At 43.1% G+C, this 23,991-nt stretch overlaps 1 protein-coding gene across 1 annotated transcript in view; it reads left to right on the top strand.

Moving 5' to 3' along the window:
* The first annotated feature begins 5,996 nt into the window (after positions 1 to 5,996).
* Positions 5,997 to 23,991, top strand: part of KIF26B (kinesin family member 26B) — a 302,239-nt gene continuing 284,244 nt past the window's right edge. The window contains exons 1-2 of the mRNA XM_062573637.1: positions 5,997 to 6,059; positions 6,356 to 6,757. Coding sequence (XP_062429621.1) covers positions 5,997 to 6,059; positions 6,356 to 6,757 — 465 coding nt within the window. The remainder of the gene's footprint in view (positions 6,060 to 6,355; positions 6,758 to 23,991) is intronic.

Genomic DNA, 23,991 nt, shown 5'->3' with positions numbered 1-23,991 from the left:
ATGAATAAGCCCAAGGAAGAGCCATGGTAGTGGATGGGGAAGGTAAAGAGAGCAGCTCTATGCCTTCTTTGGCAATACGGAGCTTTGCCCACGGGAGATGCTGGCTCCAGCCATGGCTCTGCCTCCCAGCTGTCAGCAGACTGATGATGAGAGGGATACAGGGACCAACCTGTGCCTTTCAGAGTGATGAGAAACCAGAGGCAGGTAACAAAGAGGTATGAGAGAAATGGCAGGCAGATAAGCCAGTCATCAGCCTGCTGCAGTTGCTTTATAAAGAATATAATCAGCACGGAGTGAATGTATATCAGAGAGAAATGAAACATTAACACTTTTGGAAATCTGCTTGCTGCAAGGTTCACTCAACCCTAACCTTGCTGATAAAAGAAATGTGTGAATCAGATGTTGAAAAAGAGTTTCACATGAAACAGATGCTCACAGATCTGGACTGCCTACAGTTGCAAAAACCTTAGGAACATACCGGGGTAAGATCCTTGACTCAGCTTATCATGAATGTAATTCTCTGTTAGATATCTGAGCACTGACTTTATTTCACCACAGATGAGTGGGGGGCAGAAAAGAAATGGCTATTGCCTTTTACACTGTGTAACATCAAGCCTATGACACGCTACTGACTGTGATGCCAGCTCTGCTGTTAGGTCTGTACCGCTATACAGTACTGCTGCTGCAAGAAAGGATGCAGCATAAAAATGCAATGATGTAAATGCTATACTGTTTGTTTCTAGGGCTGCTTGTCCTCTTCTCTCTGTTGTCTCTTCCTACCCCCTTTCACATAGCATGCACTGCTTGCTGTGCCCCTGGCTCCCAGCGCAAGGCACATGCACGCTCATGTTGCTCTTGCTTCCCTCCAACAGCCACTTGGCCCGTTTTCTAACTTTGACACATGTTGGCCTGTATTCCCCTTGTTAACACTATTATTTGTTAATACCATTAACCTAAATCTAAAACCTCCAGCCAGTATCACTGTGTTGACAACTGAACCACCAGTATTGTGCCAAAGCCATGTCCCAGCAACACAGGCTGCCTTGGCCTCCCTCATGGATGTCCTGATCGAGAAGGCCAGCAGATGCCTTCTCTGGAGGCTTCCTTCAGGCCCTGTATATTGTGGTAGCAGTATCTTGGCTGGGACTCCACCAGGCCTGCCACAACACACAGCCGATGCTGTGCTGCTTGCCAGATTGGGATTCACAGGTCTTCACCATATTCTTTATTTTTCTGACTTCTTTCTAGTTCTGTAGGTATAATGAATGCATATTGTGTCTGAGCAACAGAAAATGGAATTCTGTCAAATTTCAGTATTTGAATTTATGAACTAAACAGAAATTGGCTGTGGACTTGTCATTGCAATGCATCCCACTGCATAAAAGGACTGTAAACTTCTCCATGCAACTCTATCCTGTGAGTATATGTTTATGCATGACACCAAATCCTTTATAACTTATGAAACATGTATCAATATTGTATTAACAAGTAGGCATTGATTTTTACAGAGAACATAAAGATTTATGAAAGTAGACAGTGGCAGAAACTATGAAAGCAATTTCCAAAAAATCTATGAAGTATTTTATATATGAGATAAAGAAAAATTTTCCATCCAAAATAGAGTCTTTTGCGAAAAGTAGATTGCTCTTGCTATGAGGAAAAGGCAAGATTTGAGAAGGGCATCTGGATTGCAATAGAATGAGACTCTTTGGCCAAATTTGAACACAAATGGCTTCCTCTTATATTACGGAGAGTAATATAAGCTCTCAGTAAAGCAATGAAAGAACAGGCTAAACATCTGTGCAATGACCCTGACCCAAACAGGTTAAGCTAAGCATACAGGGAGATGTAGTCCTTTCAGGTTGACAGCAAAACTCTCTGATGTTGTTTATAGTAGGAAAAAGCGCATTTGAAGTACGGTGATGCAGATCTGTTGGCAACAGCAAGAAGCACAAGCTGTAATTAGGACTGTTTAGAGAGTGCTCTATCTGTATGAGAATACCCAGAACCAGGGACTGCAACAATACATGAGGATGCACAGATTTTCCAAGGTCAGTCTTTCTTATGCTCAGTCACAAGGTATATCTTGGAATTGATTTAGAAATTATGCTACAGCAAATGCCTCAGAAGCCAGCTCATACTCCCTCATAGGAAAAGCCCAGTCTTAACTCTCCTTTATCTTATACCTCGTTATTGTCAAGAGCAAGTCGAAAAACACACCCCTGAAGTATACTATATCCCAGGTACCACAAGAGGAGCACTACCTACAGCATCAGAAGTACAAATGCAGTCTATATGGCTGATATCCTTATTTCATGAATTCCTTGTCCTGTAGAGCACTCAGGCTGTGGATCTGTGTGTTTATGCTGATGTCCTGTACAAAGGGATAAAAGATTTAATGGGCTCTTAGCAGGGCTTTTTGCTGATATGATCCTAAACTTTTGCGAGGACAACAGAACAAGAACCAGAAAGGTTTCAGAGAAGAAATATATCAAACTGGAAAAGTGCTAGTGGTTTTGTTTGTAGCCCTCAATAATTAGCTGATTCTGTCTTTACAATTAATTCTTTGTCACTATTATTACAAATTTTCTTCAATTTCCTCTTTGTCCCTCAATGGATTCCAACTCATTAATATGCAGCTTTAAGCAAGTATTGGAGCTGTCATGCATTTCAAGTCTCCCCAAGGAAGCTTTTTAAAATTGTAAGTAAGACCTGATACTGAGACTTATTAGCACCAAACTTGGAAACAAAGCTTCTGTACAGGCAGTGATGACTCCTCAAGTTACAGCTGCTGTCACCTTTTTTATCCTGAGATTTATTATAAATGTGAATACCTCAAAGGATCTCTTTGATGCAACCAGCATTTCTAGCTCTCAAAAACTGCTATTTATTGATAGAACTGGGCTTGTGCCAGCGTCTCAGATTTGAATGATGAAGGTGAACTTCTAGGTCAGATTTAATTGCACCCACACTGAGACACATTCAGAAGAAATCCACTCAAAGCAGTAGAGTGACAGCAGAGCAGAGCAAACACATGTGACGAAGAAACTGGAAGTTTACATACTAGCTAAAAGACAGATCATAACACTCCACAGAAGAGGAATATCTAGGTCCAGATCAGAGTCCACCCTCAATGCTTTGAGACAGGATGGTGTTTGAACCTCTGTCTGATACTTACGCCTAGATCCAAGGCTTTGGCTCCTGCTCGCTTACTTACGAATGTCTGAACAACCCCATTTTTTGTCTCTGTATCTGGAATTAAGGACACTCCTAACTGAAGAATAAATCTAAAAATATCTACAGAACAAAAAAGTCCTCCTTCATAATCCTACTACTGTACGCTCTGCAGCCACCATGACTTCTGGGTATTTTATTCTAATAAATCACATCACAATAAACTTACACTTGGGATCACAGAGCGTAAGCTACCTTGCTGCAGCTCATAAGAAAATGAGCTACTGAAACTCTTCAGCTCAAAGGATAATTTCAGCACTTCCCAAGGTCCTATTTTCCTGACTGGAAGTGGTCTCTCTCTTCATCTGGTCATGACCCCAGTTCTCCATCCCATCGGTCACCGGCCGAGGCCCGAGGCGGTTGCGGACAACCCCTCGGAGCTCCTGCTGTGCTGATGGTTAAGTTTTCCCTGCTGACCCTCACCAGGGGGGCAAGCAATTGCCCGGGCTCAACCCCCACCCCGAGAGGTGCCCCCTTCCCCCCCGCTTCACCCCCAAGGAAAACCAGGGCTCCCGCCGCCCCGTGCAGCCGGCGAGGCGCCGCCGCGGCAGCCCGCAGGGGGCGCCCGCCGCCCGCGAACGCCGCGCCGCGCCGCGCCGCGCCGGGCGCTGCCCGGGCTGTGGCCTCCCGCGGCCGCGGCGCGGCCCCGCTGCCCTCGAGATAAGGCGGCCGCGGAGGTGCGGGCGGATCCCTGCCCGGCGGGGCAGCAGCCGGCGGCCCGGTGCTCGTCGGCTGCCCCCTTGCCCGCGGTACGGGCGTCGTCCCCCAAGGTGGACGGGCCACTGCGCCGGACGGCCACCGACGGAGCCCCTGTGGTTAGGCAGGCAGAGCTAGCGGCGTGTTCATTGAAGGGCTGATGAAAAACACTGCAAATCTGCCAGTTCGCCACCAGGACTGCTAATCCCGGAAAATTAAAAGTTACAGACCATGGAGAAAATGGCACGTGGTGGCCAACAGTCAGTGTCTGCGGGCCCACAGTGTATACCCACTCGGTACTGCATTTTTCTGCATTACCTTGTCATCCTGATCACATCTGTCTACAGAACAAAATGCGGGATCTTTGCGCGTGGATTTACGTGAAACCCATTCATATGCGATAGGAGCTAGCACACATCTCCTTTGTTTGCCTGTTTGTCTGCTTTTCCATGGCCCATACGTAAACGCATAAGGCACTACTGGTGCAATCTGGCACCTCGGGCTGCACCACTTCTGCAGCTTGGACTAAAGCTTTCTTACCCAGAGCAGGAATGGCTGCTCCACTGTAAGTGCAATAATCCAGTGAAGTTAAAACATCACAGAGCATCTTATGCACCTTTAATACTGGCAGAATAGTTATGAAAACTGAAAGGTACCAGGAGCTTCCTAACTCAGTGATCTAGTGGAATGGTTTTAGTTCCCCACGGCCCCTGCAGCCCAGCAGACGTTACAGATGCTGGAAGGGTGTGTTTACTTGGAGTAACAATAGGAGGTAGAAAGATGGATTTAAGTCCCCTGTGCATTCTGCCCTCTCACTTGCATCACCCTGCATTTTGACCATATCAGAGGTCTGGCATTTAGCTCTTCATTGCATCCATTTCTGAAGAAATAAATCAGCAACTTGTTTCGAGGAGGAAGATTTATTAGAGATGACTGCGCTATCTAAAGTATTTGAAATAAATAAAGATCAGTAAACCAAATACATATAATCTGCAAAAAGAAATCATAATTAAAAGGGAAAGCTTAATGAGGAAGAAAGTGTGTAGAATTTTATTGTCAAAGAGATCATTTTATTGTGCCCTCGACTGCAAGTTAAATTAATATATCTAAAATTACAACATGGAAAAGAGATGCTAGTGACTGTCATAGATAAGCTTGCTTTTCTTTTACAGTTATTTAGGGAGGATTTGGAACATTTTGAGAAATCGTGTTCATTAAAGCCCTGAATACAGGCAACTAACCAATAACTGCAGTGGAAGCAACAAGGTTTCCTCTGCCTCCCCCCCCCTTCTCCGCCCTTTTCAAGAAAAGGGGCAAAATCGCAAATGTCAGTCAAGAAATACTGCAAAATAAAATGGATCCTGGTGGGCAGCCGGCGCAGAGCTGCAGCGCGGCTCCGGTGGGGCGTGCGGCGCCTTGGGGGGCGCCCGTGCAGGCGCGCTGCAGCTCCGCGGCTGGCCGGGGAGCGCGGCGGAGCCGCGGAGCCCGAGCCTCCCTTCCCTTCCTTTCCCTTCCCTCTCAAAACTGTCAGGCACAAACGGGCAGGAGGATATTGGCTGCGAGGGACTCAGAGGCTCCTCCCAGAGACTGGCTCCCGATATTTTTGGAGGATTTCTTTTAACTCAGTTACAAACCTTGGCGAAGGAAACAAGTTACCACAGTAGCAGGGGGAGCAGGCTCGGCTTCGAGGAGAGCGCCGCTCACGCTGCTTCTCCCTCACCTTTCCCAAGCTACCCTGGATGCTTCGTTTCACTCGAGGAGGGAACCCGTACTGCCTGCTGGGGGAAATGCTGATACTCTGGATGCGGCTGTTCCTGTGAAAACACGGATCGTAAGTGAACGAGAGAGAAGACAATGAGGAAGAACAGACTGGAAGAACACCCAAATGTTAAACATTTTCCTGAGAACTGATGGTGTTTGGGGGCTGAGCGTTGCCTGAGGAGGAGGCTGCATCCAGAGCAGAGGCTGCTGCCTGTCCAGCCACCGGGGGATTTCTGTGGCACCGAAAATTCCCTTTGGATGTAAACTGGGAAACCTGTGGGAAATTCTCCTCTTGTCAAGCCACCATGAATTCAGTGGCTGGAAATAAAGAGCGGATTGCAGTCACAACGCGGAGCAGAAAATACGGGGTAAGTTGTTCGCGGCGGAGAGGCATCGCCGGCTGCGCCTGCCGCGGTGCGGAGGGCTCCGCGCCCCGCCCCTCCCCGCGCGCTGCCCGCTAACGGCCGCCAACGGCCGCCAACGGCCGCTGGTCCCGCATGCGGCGGCGCCAGCCCCCCCCCCGGCGGAACTTCGGCGGAGCGCGGCGGGGGCGGGGGGGGGGGGGGCGCCGAGGCGCGGGGCGTCCGCGGGCGGCGAACGTCTGAGTGAAACTTCCCAGCGCCGGCGGCCCTGACCCGCTGCCTCCCTCCTTCTGCCGCTCCAGGTGACTGACCCCTGCTCCCCCACCAAGCCCGCCGCCCCCTTCTCCCCGGAGAGCTGGTACCGCAAGGCGTACGAGGAGTCCCGCGCGGGGAGTCGCCCGGCCCCGGAGGGAGCCGGCTCTGCCCTGGGCTCCTCCGGCACCCCGTCGCCCGGCTCCGGCACTTCGTCGCCGGGCTCCTTCACGGGCTCGCCGGGGCCCGCCTCGCCCGGCATCGGCACCAGCTCCCCAGGCTCGCTGGGCGGCTCGCCGGGCTTCGGCACCGGCTCGCCGGGCTCCGGCAGCGGCGGCGGCTCCTCGCCGGGCTCCGACCGCGGCGTCTGGTGCGAGCACTGCAACGCCCGCCTGGCGGAGCTGAAGAGGCAGGCGCTGAAGCTCCTCATCCCCGGGCCCGTCAGCAGCAAGGTGAGCGGGCGGGGGGGGCGGCTGGCGCTGCCGGCTCCCGGGCGCGCCTCTGCCCGCGCCGCCGCCGCGGAGGGTTTTCGGGGTCACTGGGCTGGCCCTTTGCCTCGTCGCTGTGTCCCAGCCCCTGCTCCCCCTTCGCGGGGAGCGGGGCCCCTCCGTCCCTGGAGGGCTTTGGGGCCTCTGTGGCAGACTCTCAGGCTTGCACCAGGCCTCTCCCCCGGCTTTGCGCTGGTGGTAGTTTGCATGGTGATTTGCCGTGTTTTTTTGTTTCCCGTGAAGGACAGGCAGGGATGTGAACATTGGTCCCTTCCCCCATTGCTCTCCTCCATCCCTAAAAGCTGCATTTGCAAAATGGTCCAAGTCTTGGCAGCCAAGGTGTGTATGGTCTGACCTCCACAGTTTGTAATTCCCTTGTGGGGCCTGGTGTCACAGCGACCCTCCTGTAGCTCCAGGTCTCAATGAAGCATGGAAATAGTGAGCCCTACAGTCACTTGGGAAGGCTGTGGCAGACCATGGCATTAAACCCAGATCTGCAGGATCTCATTAACTTAAGGACAACTTGGTGTTGGTTCGCTCTTGCAGAGAGGCAGCTAGGTTCTTTTGTTTTGTTTTTTTTTTGGGGGGGGGAAGAAACCTTAAAAATATCCAGAGTATTGGGTTGGAAACTACAGTGCCTAAAGAGCTAGCAAGCATTTCTGAAATCTTGCCCCCCGGTTTTGAAAGCTGACTATATGTGGTAGGAGAGAGAAGTGTGCTTTCTGTCTCTGAGAAGCTAGTCCCTGTAAAGGCATACTCTGAAATTCCCTGGTTTTGTTTTATTTTGTTTTTTCTTTTCCTCGTTTGTATTGCATATAAAGATTAATGGCTATACAAAGTGATTGGCAGTTCTTGGCTGTACCTGTGCTACCAAAGTAGTAAGCATTGAGCCCCTCCATAGCAACCCTGTGAGTGTTGTATTGTGAATGGGTCTCAAGCTCCCAGAATGTAACACAATGCAATTTTGTTTGCCCTGTTGGGTCAGGTACTATCAAAGAATAATATTTACTCTTCCACTTCAAAGAGTTTTCATTACTGGTTACGATAAAGAGGTATCATGGAAAAGGCTGATTGCTGTGGAAGGGTCCCTGGCATTACTGTTGTGTTATATTCACCAGTATTTATTTATGTGCCGTTACTGAGGGAGTTGGTGTTGTCTGGAACAAAAGACTAAAAGGCTGGTTGTAACCTCGTCTCAGCTGGCTTAACTGAATTATTCATGAAAAGGAAAGGGGGGAACCAACAAAAATTAATACAGTTAAATTGAGTATTAATACAGTTAAATTGACTATTAATACATAGTTGATTACTTGGAAGGTCACCCTATATCAGAATCTTTACAGATTTCAGGCTGCATGATTTGGCACTGATTACCCACTGTGGGTATAGGTGAGAAATTGCCAGTACAGATATGGGGACCATAACAATAACTGAGATAGATGAAGATAATGTGTAAGCAACAAGGCTTTCTGTTTTTCACAAACTGTTACATAGCAAAGAACGGATAGATTTTGCAGTGATGTGAAGATTTGTACAGGATTCTCCTGTAGTAGTAGTAGTAGTCATTGCCTGTCCTAGCCCTCCACAGGTGTTACCCTCATGTTACTACTGCCAATTGTCTTGTTTTGTTGCTCACATAGTCTAGGTAGCCTGTTGTGCAGGCCAGCTTGTACAATCTGTATTAGTATCAGTAGTAAGCCTTACTTCTCCAGTTTTAGCCTGTTCACCATGTGCTCTTTTTCTTTTCTAACATCTCGTCTCCCAACCCTTGAGTTCTGCAGGAGTGTTGTTTACAAAGCCATTACTATCCAATGTGTAGATACGGATTTAGAAAGAAGGAAAGAGACAGAAATAAGGTAGTCTTTGAGGGCTATGGCGACCCCCTACTCTATTAGCTTTGCTCAATAGTATTTGAACTTTCAATCCTATTGGGATGATCCAGGCTTTTGCACACAACTCCCTTCCACAGATTGGTGCTACCTGGTTGTGGCTATTTGCAGAAACAACACTGGCATCCTCTTTGTCTTATTTACAGACATTAGGAACTTTTGAGGCCAGTGATTTCTGCCTTTAGCAGACACTGCTCTGCACAAAGAAGCTTTGGTTTAAGTGACACGGGATATGAATATCATGTCTAGTGCCAGTGACTTCTCTGGCCAAATGTGATGTGCCAGTCTTGCAAGTTCATTGTTGCTGGTATCCACTAAGTAGCCTTAGCAGTTTCTGCTCAGTGGAAAGCAGGGTGCTAGCCTTTGCTCTCCAGCTCATCAAGGGTCTGTGTGCTGCCTTTGCAGCCATGTGGTGCAGTCATGCACTGAGGTTGCTCTTGGCGAGAGGTGTACGGGGTCTCTTGGAAAAGTGCAGAAAACTGTCATGTGTCTGGGCAAAATTGGGTTGCGATTTGGACTGATGCTGGAGTCTACCATGCTATGCTAGTGTAGCTGACTTTTATAGGGTCTTGTGAAGTACGCTCTTTATTTGTTCTGTGGGAATAGGTTTTATCCAGCACTGATTTCAGGGGAAGCATGAGCAGCTCAAATTCCTGGGCCTGGATGTTTCAGTAGAACTTGCTGAGTATCTTATAGCTCAAGACTGTGGAGTCCAGTAAGGACATAGCTAACTGGTAGTACATCTTTATTAGAACAATTAAATGAAGCATTTAAAATGCATCAGTCACCCTTTATAGGTCCAGCTGGCTTATGGGACATTTTTTTGTTGGAACTGTTGAAAGCAGCCTAGAAATTTCATGAGCATTGTCATCAATGACACCTATTTCAAATTTATATTTTATTTTAAAATGCTTGTAACTGTGGGAATTGTGTATTGCAGAACAAGCAGAATCTGAGAGTATCTGTGTTTTGACATGAATCTAGCAGAGGACATTGGAATCTGCAGTAAGCTGTCTGAATGTGAACCTACACTAGTGGTTTTTAGTGTGTGTAATCATATGAAGGTTTGTATGTATCTGTGAAGTGCGATAGCACAATTAATTGCTGCATAAACAGACCAAGCCTTATACATGAAGCTGGGCACTGAAGCTTTTCGTTTGATACAGGAAAAGTAACACTTAACCTGGAGCAAACTGCCTCTGACTAGCTTGTTGTTAACGCTGAGCTGTTGAGCTTTTGGCTTTAAATAGAAGCATTCTCTCCTAATATGTCAACAGGATGAAAACTTGGGGTTTGAGTTTTCTTTGTGAGACACAAAGGTGAGGTACTACTTCATTTTAACCACTTAAAATGCTGTATTCTTTAACATTTACAAAAAGAAAAAATGCTAAAGGTTAGGTTTTTTTTTCTGTCTTGTGATACAGATGTGAATAAATGATGTACAGCAATACCTGCATACAAGGGGTTATATGTTAATATTATTGTAGCCCCGTGTGAAGCACGCCTATGGGAAATGACTAGCATGAGTGGTTGTTATAGTTGCATATTGTAGTATAACTGGAAGTATCTTAGAGCATTCATAAGCCATTGTTTGTGGGGTTCTTGTTACAGAGTCAAACATTAGCACGGCAATAAGGACTGTCTCAAAAAATACTAATGTTGGATATTTTGATTTCTTATTTTTAAATTTTAAGCTTTTTCTTGGGCTATCCTTTCAGGACATCAGACAAAGTTCTAGCATAGATGTTTATGGCATCATACTCCATGTGTATTAAAATATGAGTGTAATCTAGTTGCCTTGAGTTCAAGCTTTTAATATCCTCTGGCATCAGTGGAACAGTAACCTCACAGGCAGACACCAAAAAAGTGATCACTAAATTTAATTGAAAAGTTGCTGTATTTATGCGTGTTACCTTATATAGAGTGTAAGTAATCAGTTGAAACATTGATAACAAGAATACTTTCAAGTTTGCTATTATGGATTTGTTAGTACAGGATTCAAAAAATTTTGAATGCAGCCTTTATACCAAGAGGTGATTTGAATGTAGAGGCATTAATATGCTTTGGCGTTTTGTGAATGGGCCAGGAAGTAGTGGCACTGATTTAAGTTCTAGAGATGGGTAACACTGACATTGTTAGTTGGCTTATATTCCTGACTGTCCTTTCTCTAAAAAGTCTGTGCTTCAGCATATAGAAAGTGGGTAAGTTCTGGTTTAGTGTAATGTCTCTGTGAATGAGAGATGGGAGGAATGCATTCAGGATACAACTTCTTTTTTCTGTTTCATATTTTTTCTGAAATTCTAGCTCACTTCTATATTGTTGAATTAACCTTTTTTTTATTTCAGAGGTGTTTTCAGAGGTGTTGACTAATAATTATTAATAATGAAGAAAGCCCTGATGCTGACCTAATGAAAAATAGGTTCCTGTTAGCTCGTAACTACTTTAGAAACATTCCCAGTAGGGACGGGACAGTAATGAACCCTTCTTCAAAGCTTAGCAAGTGGCAGAATAATAGAATTTCATTTCCGTCTAGACCTTTAATTTGTGAACAAGCACGGCCAGTCTGTATGGTGACTTAATTCACTGTGCAAAAATCTCAGGCACCTAATCATTTCATCCCAACTCATTGTAATGCAGATAGGATTATTGCATTAGAAATGTGATTTTAAATGGCCCGAGGCAGTAATTTGTCAGCATTTAGAAGGATTAACTCCATTAAAGTTTAGACAACAACAACTATTCGTTTGTGTTGCATCACAGGTCACAATACCAAACGTTTAGCATAACTCATCTGTGAATCGTTTTACAATTGTATGTTTTCTGGCAAATTGGGAAACCACAAGCTGCTTTGTTTGCCCAGGCATTACAGCTGCTTGCAGTGGTCCAGATTAGACAAAGGGATATACCTTCACCTCTGACAAATTAATGTAAACCCTTTTCTGAAAGCAGCTGCCAGGTCACCTGTCTTGTTGCCACAGTCCATGGTGTCAACATGTGAAATGATGTAAATATTTCTTTCAAGCTTGTGAATGTCTTGGAGGTAAAGGTGAAGATACTGTGTGTTAAAGAGTCCTTTTAAGGAAGCTGTCAAGGCTGTTAGCTCTGCAGAGCTTTCTTGGTAGGGTCACAAAGGCTCACTGTTACTGAGTGCCCTGGAAATTAGGAACAGGCCTATGATTATATTCAATGAATTGAGCTATAGTGTTTTTCCTATCAGAAAAGAAAATACTGCCAGAAGACCATAGACTGAGCTGCTGAGGAAAAATATTCTGAAATTTTCATTTGAAGTAAATCTCTAAGGAGGAGCAAAATATTGATCAAAACTATTCTTTCCATTGAGGCCTGGCTGTGCATCTAAAAACATTGTATTCAGAAATATGCAGGCAGTACTTACCCTGTATTTGGCTTTTTCCTGCAGAGCTATTAATCAACAAAAATTCTTCAAGGTGTCTCATACAGGGCATGGATACTGCATCAGCTTGTAAAATCATCTTATATCTTTATACAGTTTTATTATCTTCCTAAAAGTAAATGTTGTAGCATAGGTAGCAATCTTATATAACAAGCGTAGAATGTTGTATAATTTTGGAAGGAGGGGGAGGAAGAGGAGGAGAAGGAAAGGTAGCCCGTGCTGAATTCCCCTAACAATATTAGTAAAAATGTCACACATTACAAATATGCATTCATGCCTAAGTCAGCAGATTATTAGAACATTGCAATGTTGTGTATGCAGGATTGAAAGACATTTTCAGGGATTTTTGCTTCATCAGCAGAACATAGCCTTTGACATCATGTAATTGGGGTGCTTCCAAGCACTGAACTCGCAGTCCACCACTGCAATAAACTTGACTGTCATGCTCTACATAATGATGCAGTAGGAACTGCAGCATTTTATGGCCTGTAGTCCACATATCAGAAGTGCAAGAGAAGTTTTAAGTTAAATTGTTAGCTTAGATCTTAGCCAAGAGTCACGTAGCTTGAGACGCATGTATGTTAGTGAAGTGTGAGGAATACAGCCATGTGGTTTTTTTTCTGTCCCCACTGGTTGAATATTTCCTAGCCTAAGTTATTGCTGAAGCCACAATTCAAGAAGTATTCCTAACTGCAGAAAAGCAGATTGCATATTGAATTTGAATTAAACAAGCTATAGTATGTAGCAACAATTTGATAAATAAAATACTATCCCAAGAGATGAAAGTTCTAGAAGTGTCTTTCAAAAATTTTCCCATTATGAGTCCTAATTTTGGTTGCGCTGTAATGCTGAATGAAGTCACAATGATTTATTTGGGTATTACTCTTCCAGAAAGCAGTGATAAGGTAATAGTTGCAAACAGTCTGCTGTATTCGTGCCCTGAAATGCTACTTTTCTTTGGAAGCTTCAACTTGCAGGTTTGAAAGAAATAGTACTGTTTCATTTAACAGGTTCTGTTAACAGGGGCTGGTCATTGGAGCAGAGTTGAGCTTCAGATGATCACGCCATGGCTGCATCTGTATTTGTAGGCTTATGGGATTCCAACCCCCCAGCAGCTTGTGTTGCCAAGTTTTATTTTCAATTGCCTTCTATACAACCTTCTATAAACAGGGTTATAGAAAATAATAAATATCTGTGAACATAGGCTACTAAAAGCTGTGTTTAGAGCTCCAATTTTGAAACTTGAAATTTAAACCTGGAGTACATAATCAGAGACCTTTATATACAGTTGAAATAACTCATAGCATCTCCAACCAGAATCTACATTTGCTTATGATCAGTATTTCCTGTTGCACTCTTTATTTAGGATATTAAAGTAAAGCTTAGTATTGTTTTAGTGGGAGCATTTTTGAGGTCTCACAATAAAAGCACAGACCCACGTAGGACATTTCATAGGGCACTGTAATGTTGATTGGACTCTTCTGAGCTTGGGGTGGGGGCTGTTTAAAAGATCCTGTAAGAGCTATTGGATATTGAAAACTCTTTTTATTGTACAATATGAACTACTGCTGGTTACTTATAAGACCAGCAAAGAGGAGGGGTGGGAAAAGAGAAGAGGGGAGATGATGGTCGAGATCTGAACCTTGTCTGTCCATTGACTTATGTGAAATTGGCTGGATTGGTGACTGAATCCTGACTTCATTGAAATCTGCAGGAGTTCATTCAGGCCAGAGCTCTATGTATTGTATGGCTCTAATCAAGAAATATCTTCAATATCTTCATGTCTGACTACTCTTTTAAATGCATGCTGTTCTGACTGAGTAGGCCTAGGAGCTCCTGGCCCTTTGTGGGCATCCTAACATGCCTTTTTTTTTATTTCCTCCTCTCCATGTGAAGGTCATAAGTTAGCATCCGTGCAAATCTCCTGTGTGAATACACGGTGTTGCTCCCTGCCTTAGTTCTTATCAGAATGATAGCTAGTTCAAACACTTTCAGTAGCACTGCTTTCTAAACTCAGATCTTTTTGATTGAAGGTCAGGGAGTGACTAGATGTACTATTACAACAGCAGATGTGAGGAGGCAGTAATCGCTGAGAGAGGTACTGATGAGAGCTGCACAATGCATCCAGCCATAATGTAAGTGGTAACTAATACAGAACTTGGGGATTATTTTTTAGTTACTTTATAAAAGAAAAATTAAAGGCAAATATGATACCAACTATACAAAAGAAGGAATTAAAAAAGTTGAAATATTGAATTGCACCTTAGATTTATTGTCATAGTCTTAAAATTCAATTTATCTTACTTGAAATAATACTGCTATTTGATTAGAGCTGGTGAAAGCTACTTACCATTTCAGCATTGGTATACTTGCTCCTTGAATTTTATTTTGATCTTCCACTATGTTTACTTGTAGTTGTCACTGAAATCTACTGTTCAGTTCAATACGTACTATTAAACCATGTAGCACATGGCTGATCTTGCATTCTTTTGTATGCTGTAAGATATTCTATATTTCTTGGGAGGGAGGAAACAAGATTTCAGTCTGCAGAACCATGAATTCCCTTTCCTCAGCTTCCCTCTGAAACAGTGTTCAGTAATAATCTTTGTGCAAAACAGTTCTTTTACCAAGAGAGTTCTGTTTGTGAAACCTGAGAAAACTAATACGGTCTTAAATTGGACATGATGAAATTGGAAGACAGTACTCTTCTCAGAAGTAAATCAACACTTCTGGTTTCACATAAGTGAATGTGTTGGTATAAGATTTTTGTATTGCCTATTTAGACTAGCAGTGCCTTCCTCTTTAACAAAGTAGAGCTGAGTGCTCTTTTTGCTTCCCTACAAGCTGGAGAAATTTACTTAAAGTCCCTATGGTGTCTATTTTGTTAATGGCTGATGAATATTCTTATTCAGTGAGTTCAGTGATTCAGGAAAATACCATCATACTTATTTTTTTAATTTTATTCTAGTAAAAAAAAACCCTGCAAGCCAATATGAGCGTGGCTCTGGAAAACATGTCAAACTGGTGCTGATGGTGTGTGTTGAAGGACCTCTGTGTGTACTGGAGATAGGATGTCTGTGTCCAGTGCTATGTGAATGATGTGAAGCAACCATCCAGCTCTAGTGGCTGTAGGAAAATCTTAAATTAGGAATACAGCCTATGTAAGTGTTTTGCTTTCCAAATTATCTTCAAGTAAGATTTGCTTTGTATATTTTTGCTGTGTACAAATGTGTTTCAATCTGCAGATCTTCTGTGATCTATTAATAGCAAACCTCTACTCAAGTTTATATTTCACCATGCCACCTAAATCATAAGTACTTAGGCATGACTGTTTGCACTTGGGTATTCACAAAAGCTTCTCTATTCCATGGACTTGCATGGGAACAAAATCCCACTCATACAAATGTTTGGCGGAAAGCAAATGAAAGTGGACTTTGACATCAGTCACAGTAAATATTTTTCTGAAGAAAAAGTGAAAATTCTCAATAATTTTGGGGGTATTCAGGCTTGTTCAGAACTGTGTGAGCAGACCTGTCTCAGCAGAGGAATGATTTTTTCCCAAGTTGTATGTATTTCACTCCCCTTTTCTCCTCTGCCCACCTAGCTAACTGAAGGTAAATGACATTGAGGAATACAACCCCTCATTTTGTGTGGCTCATCATATGGTTCTGTTGGGAGATGACTGTTCCTCTTACCACCACAGACTTGTCCAAGTTTTGAAGGAGATGTCTGTGACACTGAAGAGGGTGGTCATTAAACTAGATTCCTTTGCAGAAGCAGCCCAGAAATGGGGCAGAACTTTGCCTTTGCATGTTTCTGTCACTCAGGCAAAATTCTGCCCTATCAAAGGTAAATTCAGACTTGATTACACTGAACTTTTTCAGGAGAGTAGGCTTCTCCCTCTAACCAGTAGCCTGAATGATTATATGCTGCTATTTCAATCGGACAGTTTTATTTTTCCATGCCTCTTAGTTAAATGAACCTCTGACCTGCTAAGTGTCAAATGCTGAAGGAATTACTTGTTTACTCCATCCACCTGATGGACTCCAGCCGAAAGCCTAGTGGGCAATAAGGCAGTCTTGGCTTTAAGCAGGCACTGAACAACAAGAATAGAAGTCATTACTCTTCATTTCTCTATTAGTTTCACTGCTCATTTAATAGTGCTGGGCAAAGAAAAACATTAATATCCTATTCAGCAGCCAAATACACCAAATTGGGAGTTGTGACTCGTGTGTTTTCCTCTCTTCTAATGGGTATCATTAAAATTTAACAAGTCATCTAAATCATGTTAGAATTCCCAGGGTTAATATCACTGAAGTTGCTGGCAGCATTCCCACAGGAAGACTTAACACTTGCTGAGGCTATGTGGCTGGCATTTGTTGCTTGGAGGGAGGTGTTGGGACTTGAGAAGCCCTGGCACTATAAAGGCACAATGTAGTCTTTGGTGACAAGGGGCATTCGTAATACACGTACGAATTCTTTCCTAGTCACCTCTCCCTTTTCAACCCCCTCCCCCCATCTTCTTTCTCTCCCTTCTAGTCCTAAAGCTGTCATTTCACTTCATACATGTTAGACTCCTAGAGAAAATCCTTGACAATAAGCCTTGCATACATGTGAACCTAGCAGGAAGGCATACAGTGTGCTAGTCAGTGTGAGTGTCAGATTTAAGGGATTGTTAGACCATAGATGGCTTTTACAGGAGGTCAAGAAGGCTAACAAAGTGGGAGATGCAATTAAAATGGTATTTGTTAGAAAGGAATAGCTAGCTGTCTGGCAGACTGAACTTGAGGGAATGACGGGTAGCTGGAAGGCCATTAGTGATGGCTTTGTAAGCAGTTTTGCAGCATGGGTGGTAAACTGAAATCCAGAGCTGCTCTTTTAGCATGCCTAATAAGACTTCCTGTGTGTCAGATCCATTTTTGAATAATGGATTTGACAAAATTTCTGTGGATTTTGATTTAGTGTTTTTGGGAGAGGGTAGAAGTAATAGGTGGGAAGAAGGAGAGGAAGCTGGCTAAAGGGAGCTTGTGGGTTCATTTTCTCACTACCATGAAAACAAGACCATGGATTTTTGCAGAGTTGATTTTTTTTTTGTAAAGTCATTGATCCAGTGTTTCTGCAAAAAGACTGTTTGGTGTGGAATATGATAGAACGTGGGACAGCTCATTGAAATGTCTTCTCATTTTAAATGAACAGCTGGGATCTGATTCTAATAAGTTATTGATGAGAACTCTGAGATGAAAGTTTTTTTTTAGAATTGCTTACCTCACTGCAATCATTTTTAATTGTTAGCGGTAACTGATCACATCGCTCCTCTATCGTTTTCTTGACTGGAAAACTGTGGGATGTTTGGTTTAGATCATCATCAACAATATTTAAAGTTGTGAGAAGTGGCAGGGGCTCAGGTCTCCTTTCTTAAACAGAGAGAAACAGATCTGGATTCGTAGAGTGTCTATATTTGGAGCCAAGGTTTAGTATTTTGTTTTAGTCTTTAATGTCTGTATCAGGCATTTATTGGCTTAATACATCAAGAAATTCGAATGATTTGTACAGTTATATAAGATCCAGTCATTCAACTTGGATTTGTCAGTGCTCACTATGTTAGAGGCAGGTCCTGAGCATCTTGAGCATTCAAATCGCTGCCCCATTGTAAGACTTAGAGCAAGTTAACCAATGCATTTTAGTGTCCTAAAGGAATTTTGATGTCCCGCTATTCTGGGTAATTTACCTGTTTTCTCTTGTAGCTGTGGTAGCTGGAGGACAAATGCTGATAACAATTCTTCTTTCTTTTGGTAAAGGAAATGTGGGGCATATACATGTCCCACAAGGTGGTAATAGTAGGAAATGGTAGTTTCCTGTAGGTAGTTAGGGGAACTGCCTCACATGGTTATTCTGGATACCTTAAAGCTCAAGAAAACTGTTTACTCAAAAGGGAAGGCAGAGGAAAGGAGGAACCTTTACAAAGCTGAAGAGGACACCAAGCAATAGCTGCCATAGAGCCATTATGCACAGTACTGATGATGGGTTGAAGCAAAACCAAAATGTCTGCCAGATGGGTCAGAGTCTGGCTATCTAAAGTCAACCAAGGATCTCTGAAGCCATTCAAATGGTAGCTCTGGTAAGAGGTCTAAAAAATTGTGAGAACAGTAAAAGCAGACTGGAGGGATGGATGTAGGAGCTCGAGAGGAGGAATACAGAGATGGAAATGAAGCAGGAAACTAAGTGTGCCTTGGAGGGACTGGGCAGCAAAGGAGCGTTAGTTCCACAGAAAAGGTACCAGAGGAGTGGGGGGAATAGATGATGAACACAAGTTTTTTGAAAAGCTGAACTCACTGCCAGGAGCTAGGACAGGTTGACTGTGAGCCAGCAGTGAGCCCTTGTGGCCAGGAAGGCCGATGGTCTCCTGGGCAGCATTAGGAAGAGTGTTGCCAGCAGGTCGAGGGAGGTGATCCTGCCCCTCTCCTCAGCCCTGGGGAGGCCTCATCTGGAGTACTGTGTCCAGTTCTGGGCTCCCCAGTGCAAGAGAGACATGGAGCTACTGGAGAGAGTCCAGCAAAGGGCTCCGAGGATGATCAGAGGGCTGGAGCATCTGCCCTATGAGGAATGGCTGCGAGAGCTGGGCCTCTTCAGCCTGGGGAAGAGAAGCCTGAGGGGCGATCTTATCAATGTGTACAAGTACCTGAAGGGAGGGTGTCAAGGGGAGAGGGACAAACTCTTTTCATTAGTCCTGTGTGACAGGACTAGAGGCAATGGGCAAAAACTGAACCACAGGAAGTTCTGCCTGAACGTGAGGAACAATTTCTTCCCTGTGAGAGTGACGGAGCACTGGAACAGGTTGCCCAGAGAGGTTGTGGTGTCTCCTTCTCTGGAGATACTCACAACCTGCCTGGATGCAACCCTGTCTACCATGCTCTAGGTGACCCTGCTGCGGAGGGAGTTTGGACTAGATGATCTCCAGAGGTCCCTTCCAAACTTACTGATTCTGCGACCTTTAGAGTGTTATGGAAATACTTCATATGAATATTTTGGGTTTTTTGGGTTTTTTTTTTAAGCATCAGTACCTTTTTCCTTCTCATTTTTCAAACTAACATCCACTTAGAAATCAGCATGCAGCCAGAAGAACAGAAGGCATTTGACAGAGTTGCCTTTGGTTAAATTGCCAGTATTTTAATTCCAAATTACCTTTTCCAAAGACTGGGTACTGACATTTCTTTTGATCCAAGATGTAACTAGCTTTTCTTTCTTGCATCAAATTCATGTTTCTTCCCCTTTTTCTTTTTTTTCCCTATTAGTTACAACAATCTGTACATTCCATACTGTCAATTTGGGGCTTGCTGTAAAATAAAGATTCAACTCATTGCATTAACAACTTTGCCCAACACAGCAAATGATATGTTCTAGTGCATCAGCAGAGTGTAGAACTTGACATTCTTGAGCGTAGTTAAGAATTCAACCTCTTCTCTGCTTTCACAGTGCCAGTCTCTGAAGGGAAGAGTTTTTGATTTCCAGATTAATTTGAATTCTTATGGTGAAACCTATTGAGCTTGCTAATTTTTGTAGTATTACTGTATTCGATATACTAAGAGTGTGCTGTTTGGTAGGAGTATGTACCCCAGATACCTTACAGGCAGAACAGGGAAGACTTAAGGTATGAAAGGAAGATCAAGGCATGAGGAGAGTCACACACAAGGGCTGAGTGCACTGAGACTGCTGGCTCTGAATGAATCACTTTACAGACTATATTGTTTTAAATTAGCCACCTTCTTTGCCACTATTTCTTTCTAGCTGGGTCTGTCTCTGTCTTGCCTGTTCAATATTCCACTTCAATATAATAAGAGATAAAACATCCAAGATGCCTGTATCCTCCACAAGTCAGCTCTTCTGATGTGATTACTTGTATTAACTGTTCATAAGCATGGGTATAAAGAAGGGAGGAAGAAGGGGAAGGAAAACTGTTGTGACTTCTCTTAATTTACTGTTCATTTTATCAGCAAAGGAAACAAATTCTTCACCTTTCCCACTCCAAATGCACACACTTTGGATAATAGGAATAATTTCAATAAATGTACACTGGGAAGGCCAGATAAAGGTTATTTCTGTGCCTGAAATATTAGGGATCAGAGTATACTATGTGGGAAGCTCATGTGGAATCATACTGCCAAGGAAGCAGTGTGTAGCTATGCACATGGGTGACACTGATAAATGGCTCCTCTAAGCCAAGTGTCTGCAGCAAATTGTCAGACTGAAACTTCCCAGCATACCTTAAAACTCTGTGTGAATGAAATCTCTGTTGAGCCATTATTTACCCACCTCCATACGAAGTGAAAGGATAGGATTCATTGCTTCAATTCAGCTTTTATGTGATTTTGCTCTCTTCATATATGTGTATGTGTACATTTCTTTTCCTACCTTACCATCTTCAGTGATGGCTGGTGTCCTCTTGCTGATTAGCCATACAGCTCTTTGAAATGGGACAAAATGGCTTTCAGGGTAAAGTACAGGCTTTTTTACTTCTGGAAACCTAAAACAAAATGTGTCCTAATGCATTCTGTTCTTTGACCAGACTCATACAATCAAGGTATGTAAAAAGCATGCCTTTTTTTTTTTTCCCTCCCTGTTGTGCTTGTTTTGGCATAGGCTGTGGTGGCTGGGGAAGAAAAGGTTCTTGGGTTCTTTCTCTTCCTTTTTGAAAGATCACAGTTGCTGTCTTCAGAGGGCAATGAGACAGTCTGCAAATCTGTTTTGCACTGAAGTAAAGCCTCTTGCCTTTTCTGTGTTACCACTAGACATCACTTTCTTAAATATATTCAATGTATTTCTTCAGTATGTTCTTTGGACATGGAATCTTGGGGTGATTTTCTAGAACAAGGTGTAGTTGAAACAGAAACTGAGATAATTTAAGCTTTGATGAAAAGTTTTTTTTTTTTTTTTTTTTTTTTAAGAGCTTAGGGTGGCATTTCTAGCCAACCTAGAAAACAAGCTGATACTAACTAATGTTTGCTAGTTAGCACAGGTTCCCAATACATACAGATCCAGATCAGTTTCCTGCTCTGCTTTGTGGAAGGATTGCAAGGTCTTGCTTGTTTGCTCTTGGTATGGAATTGGACTTTCCCTCCAAAAGTTTCAATTAGAAAAGACTTATTTTAATTGCACAATATGGAAGATGGATGCTCATAGAGATGGAGTTGCGTCGTTTGTAACCCTCAGGTGTTCAGGGAAGTCACAGTGGCAAATACTCATGCCTGTGTACCTGTTACTGGGGCACATGTGTAAATCTATTCTAAGCATAACATAGAGCAGGGCTATTGCTTCTGTTTTTACATCTGAAGAAAGGAGGTATAGAGCAACTTCGTGAACTAACTGGTTACATACAAGTAAACCCACGTTTCTTACACGATAGGCTTAGGTTCCTAGCTAATGGGCTTTTTCCTCTCTTGCTAATACTGCCCATCTCATTCTGCAGCAGCTCTGTATACTGGCTCAGCATTGGCTTCTTTGACTCTATACTGCAAGGAAAAAAGGAGTTGTGGTTTGCATTTCAAAACTGTCAGCCTTAAAGGGATTTGGAGTATGGCAGTTGAATATATAGTAACTAATTACTTAGTTATGACACAGTCTTTTAAAAAGACCTTGACTTTGATTCTGTGGTTGCTAGCAAAGCTACCAAAAGCTACCTGTTAGCTTAGCTTTTTTGCGATTTTAAGAGAGTGTTTATTAATTCGTATTTTCTTCTTTTTCCTCCTACCTTGGACAGTTCATATCTATGAATAATTTAATTGTCCGTGGTCGTCTGCTGTTGTGAATGGCATGCTGTTAGGCATTCTGTATTCATATGGTATTTGTTAATGTTTGTTTTGTATTCTTTATGCCTCTCTGCCTTTCTAGAGATCAAATGGATGGTGCAAGGCTTGACAACATATAAACGCTATTAAACTGCAACAGAAAGGGGACCTTTGTCTTTTCATTAGTCAGAACACTAATTGGAATAGATTGTTCAGTATTTTTCTCTCCAGTGGAGAAATAAATGTTTATGAATGTATTTTTCTGCTTTTTGAAAATTTTATCATGAGAACATGTCTAGAATGTATGAGTAATAGTTTGTATTGGCTTATAAGACAGTATCTCAATTGTGTCCCCTCTCTGTTTTCTATCCCTAGACATTGTTTGTTAGTGTCATTATTCATAAGGTTTAAACTGCAGAAATAAGTTTTCCAATTTTAATTCTTTCTTTCTGTTTCTCAAGCTACATTCAGAAGATTTGTCCTCTTTACTGAGGATTACATTGTTTAAAAGCTCTTAACTTGTCTCTGAGTAGGCAAAGAAAGTCATCTCTAACTTTTTCTAATTACATCCTTTCTGTTCCAAATGTAAGCATCATCATGAGTATTCAAAATGTTTACTTAGATCCTCTGGAATCCTCATGAGCATTAGGTTGAGATCTTGAAGAGCAGGCAGAAAACAAACCCAAGCTTCTCCATTGCCTGCAGGTTTGCCAGGTGGATGGGAAATCAGGATTTAATCAGTTGGGAAGGCCAGGGCAAAGGCCTCCTTACACATCTTGCAGATGTGTAATTAAAAGAAAAAGTGCTAGGCTAGTACTTTACTGCATTTCTGTAGGGATTGAATCTCGGGGATGAACATCCCTTCTGAGAAAGTCTGAAAAACACCATACTAAGAACAAGAAATAATGATGTTTTCTATCATGGGTATATCACTTAATGCCTACTTTCCTGCTGACTGCTACATCAAAACCAGCTGGTTTTTTTAAAGGTAATTTCATTATTTTTCATGATTTGCCATTAAACAGTGTTTGGGTGCATGCTGCTGCTCTAAACCCAACATTTTTTGTAGAAATTTTGGCTAAGTTTCCTAGAGTCTCTCAGCTGCTATATATCTTCCTGTGTTTCTTTGGTGTCTACCAGAGCTCACTACATATTGCTAAGCTTCATAACACTGTTGCATAGCCCTGTAGGCAGCAGAGGGTCTTTTGAAGTGCTTCTGACACTGAGTGCACATGCAGTCTAATTTCTGCCAGATCTGAGAAGCTGAGTATCTGGTTCTCACCTCAGCCTTGCTGGAATCCTCACAGCAATCGTTCCCTTGTGGGATTTGAATGTCTAACCCAAAACAGACGCGGTGGGGGGGGGAGAATAGCTGTTGCTAACAGGATTGCAATGCTTGTTTAGAAGAGGGAAACATCATTTCATACCCTTACTTTTGTCTGAGGCCTCTGATCTCACTGGTAGCCTTCCCTATCCAAGCAGGATGCTCCAGCCACTGGCTGGCATGGATTCGGGGAGGGAAGCACTGTGCTGTATAAGTTGGGAGCTCCCACCGAGCTCAACCCTTATCAGAGGCATTGTCACTACTACAAGCAAGACATTACAGAGCAGTATCTTGTTTCTGTAAGAGCTGCTAATGAGGGCAGGGAGATTTGTAGGTGCTTCTGAATGCCAAATTTAGAGCTGCTGTGTCACATCTGTGTGCCCTACCTTGCATGCTCCCATTAGCAATTTGTTGGGAAGCAGACCTAAAGCAAAGGAGTAACTTTCTTTAAAGGTGACACTCCTGTTGCTGAATGACTGGGTTGCAAGTACATGCTTGCTTTCCTCAGCTGATGCCCTGAGAGTCTAGTCTTGTAGCTCATGTACCTGGATGTGAGCCAAGTGAATGTGAGGTTTAAGACTGGGCATCACTTTTGCAATATACTCTGGAGTGTAGCTTGAGTCAGGCATGTTCTGAGAGACCGTTCTCATTGTGGGCAACACTGGGTGTGCTGCCTCTTGGTGGAATGGCTTATTTGGCTGCCTTTAATTCAAACCATCTGTAGTAACCTGCATGCTCTGTTATAATACTACTTTTATGTCAATCTTCCAGCAGCAAGCTGTGAATGAGCT

This window comes from Rhea pennata, chromosome 3, assembly GCF_028389875.1.
Source record: "Rhea pennata isolate bPtePen1 chromosome 3, bPtePen1.pri, whole genome shotgun sequence".
Lineage (NCBI taxonomy): Eukaryota > Metazoa > Chordata > Aves > Rheiformes > Rheidae > Rhea > Rhea pennata.
The sequence above is the reverse complement of the archived record's forward strand: the minus strand, read 5'-3'. Positions and strand labels throughout refer to the sequence as shown.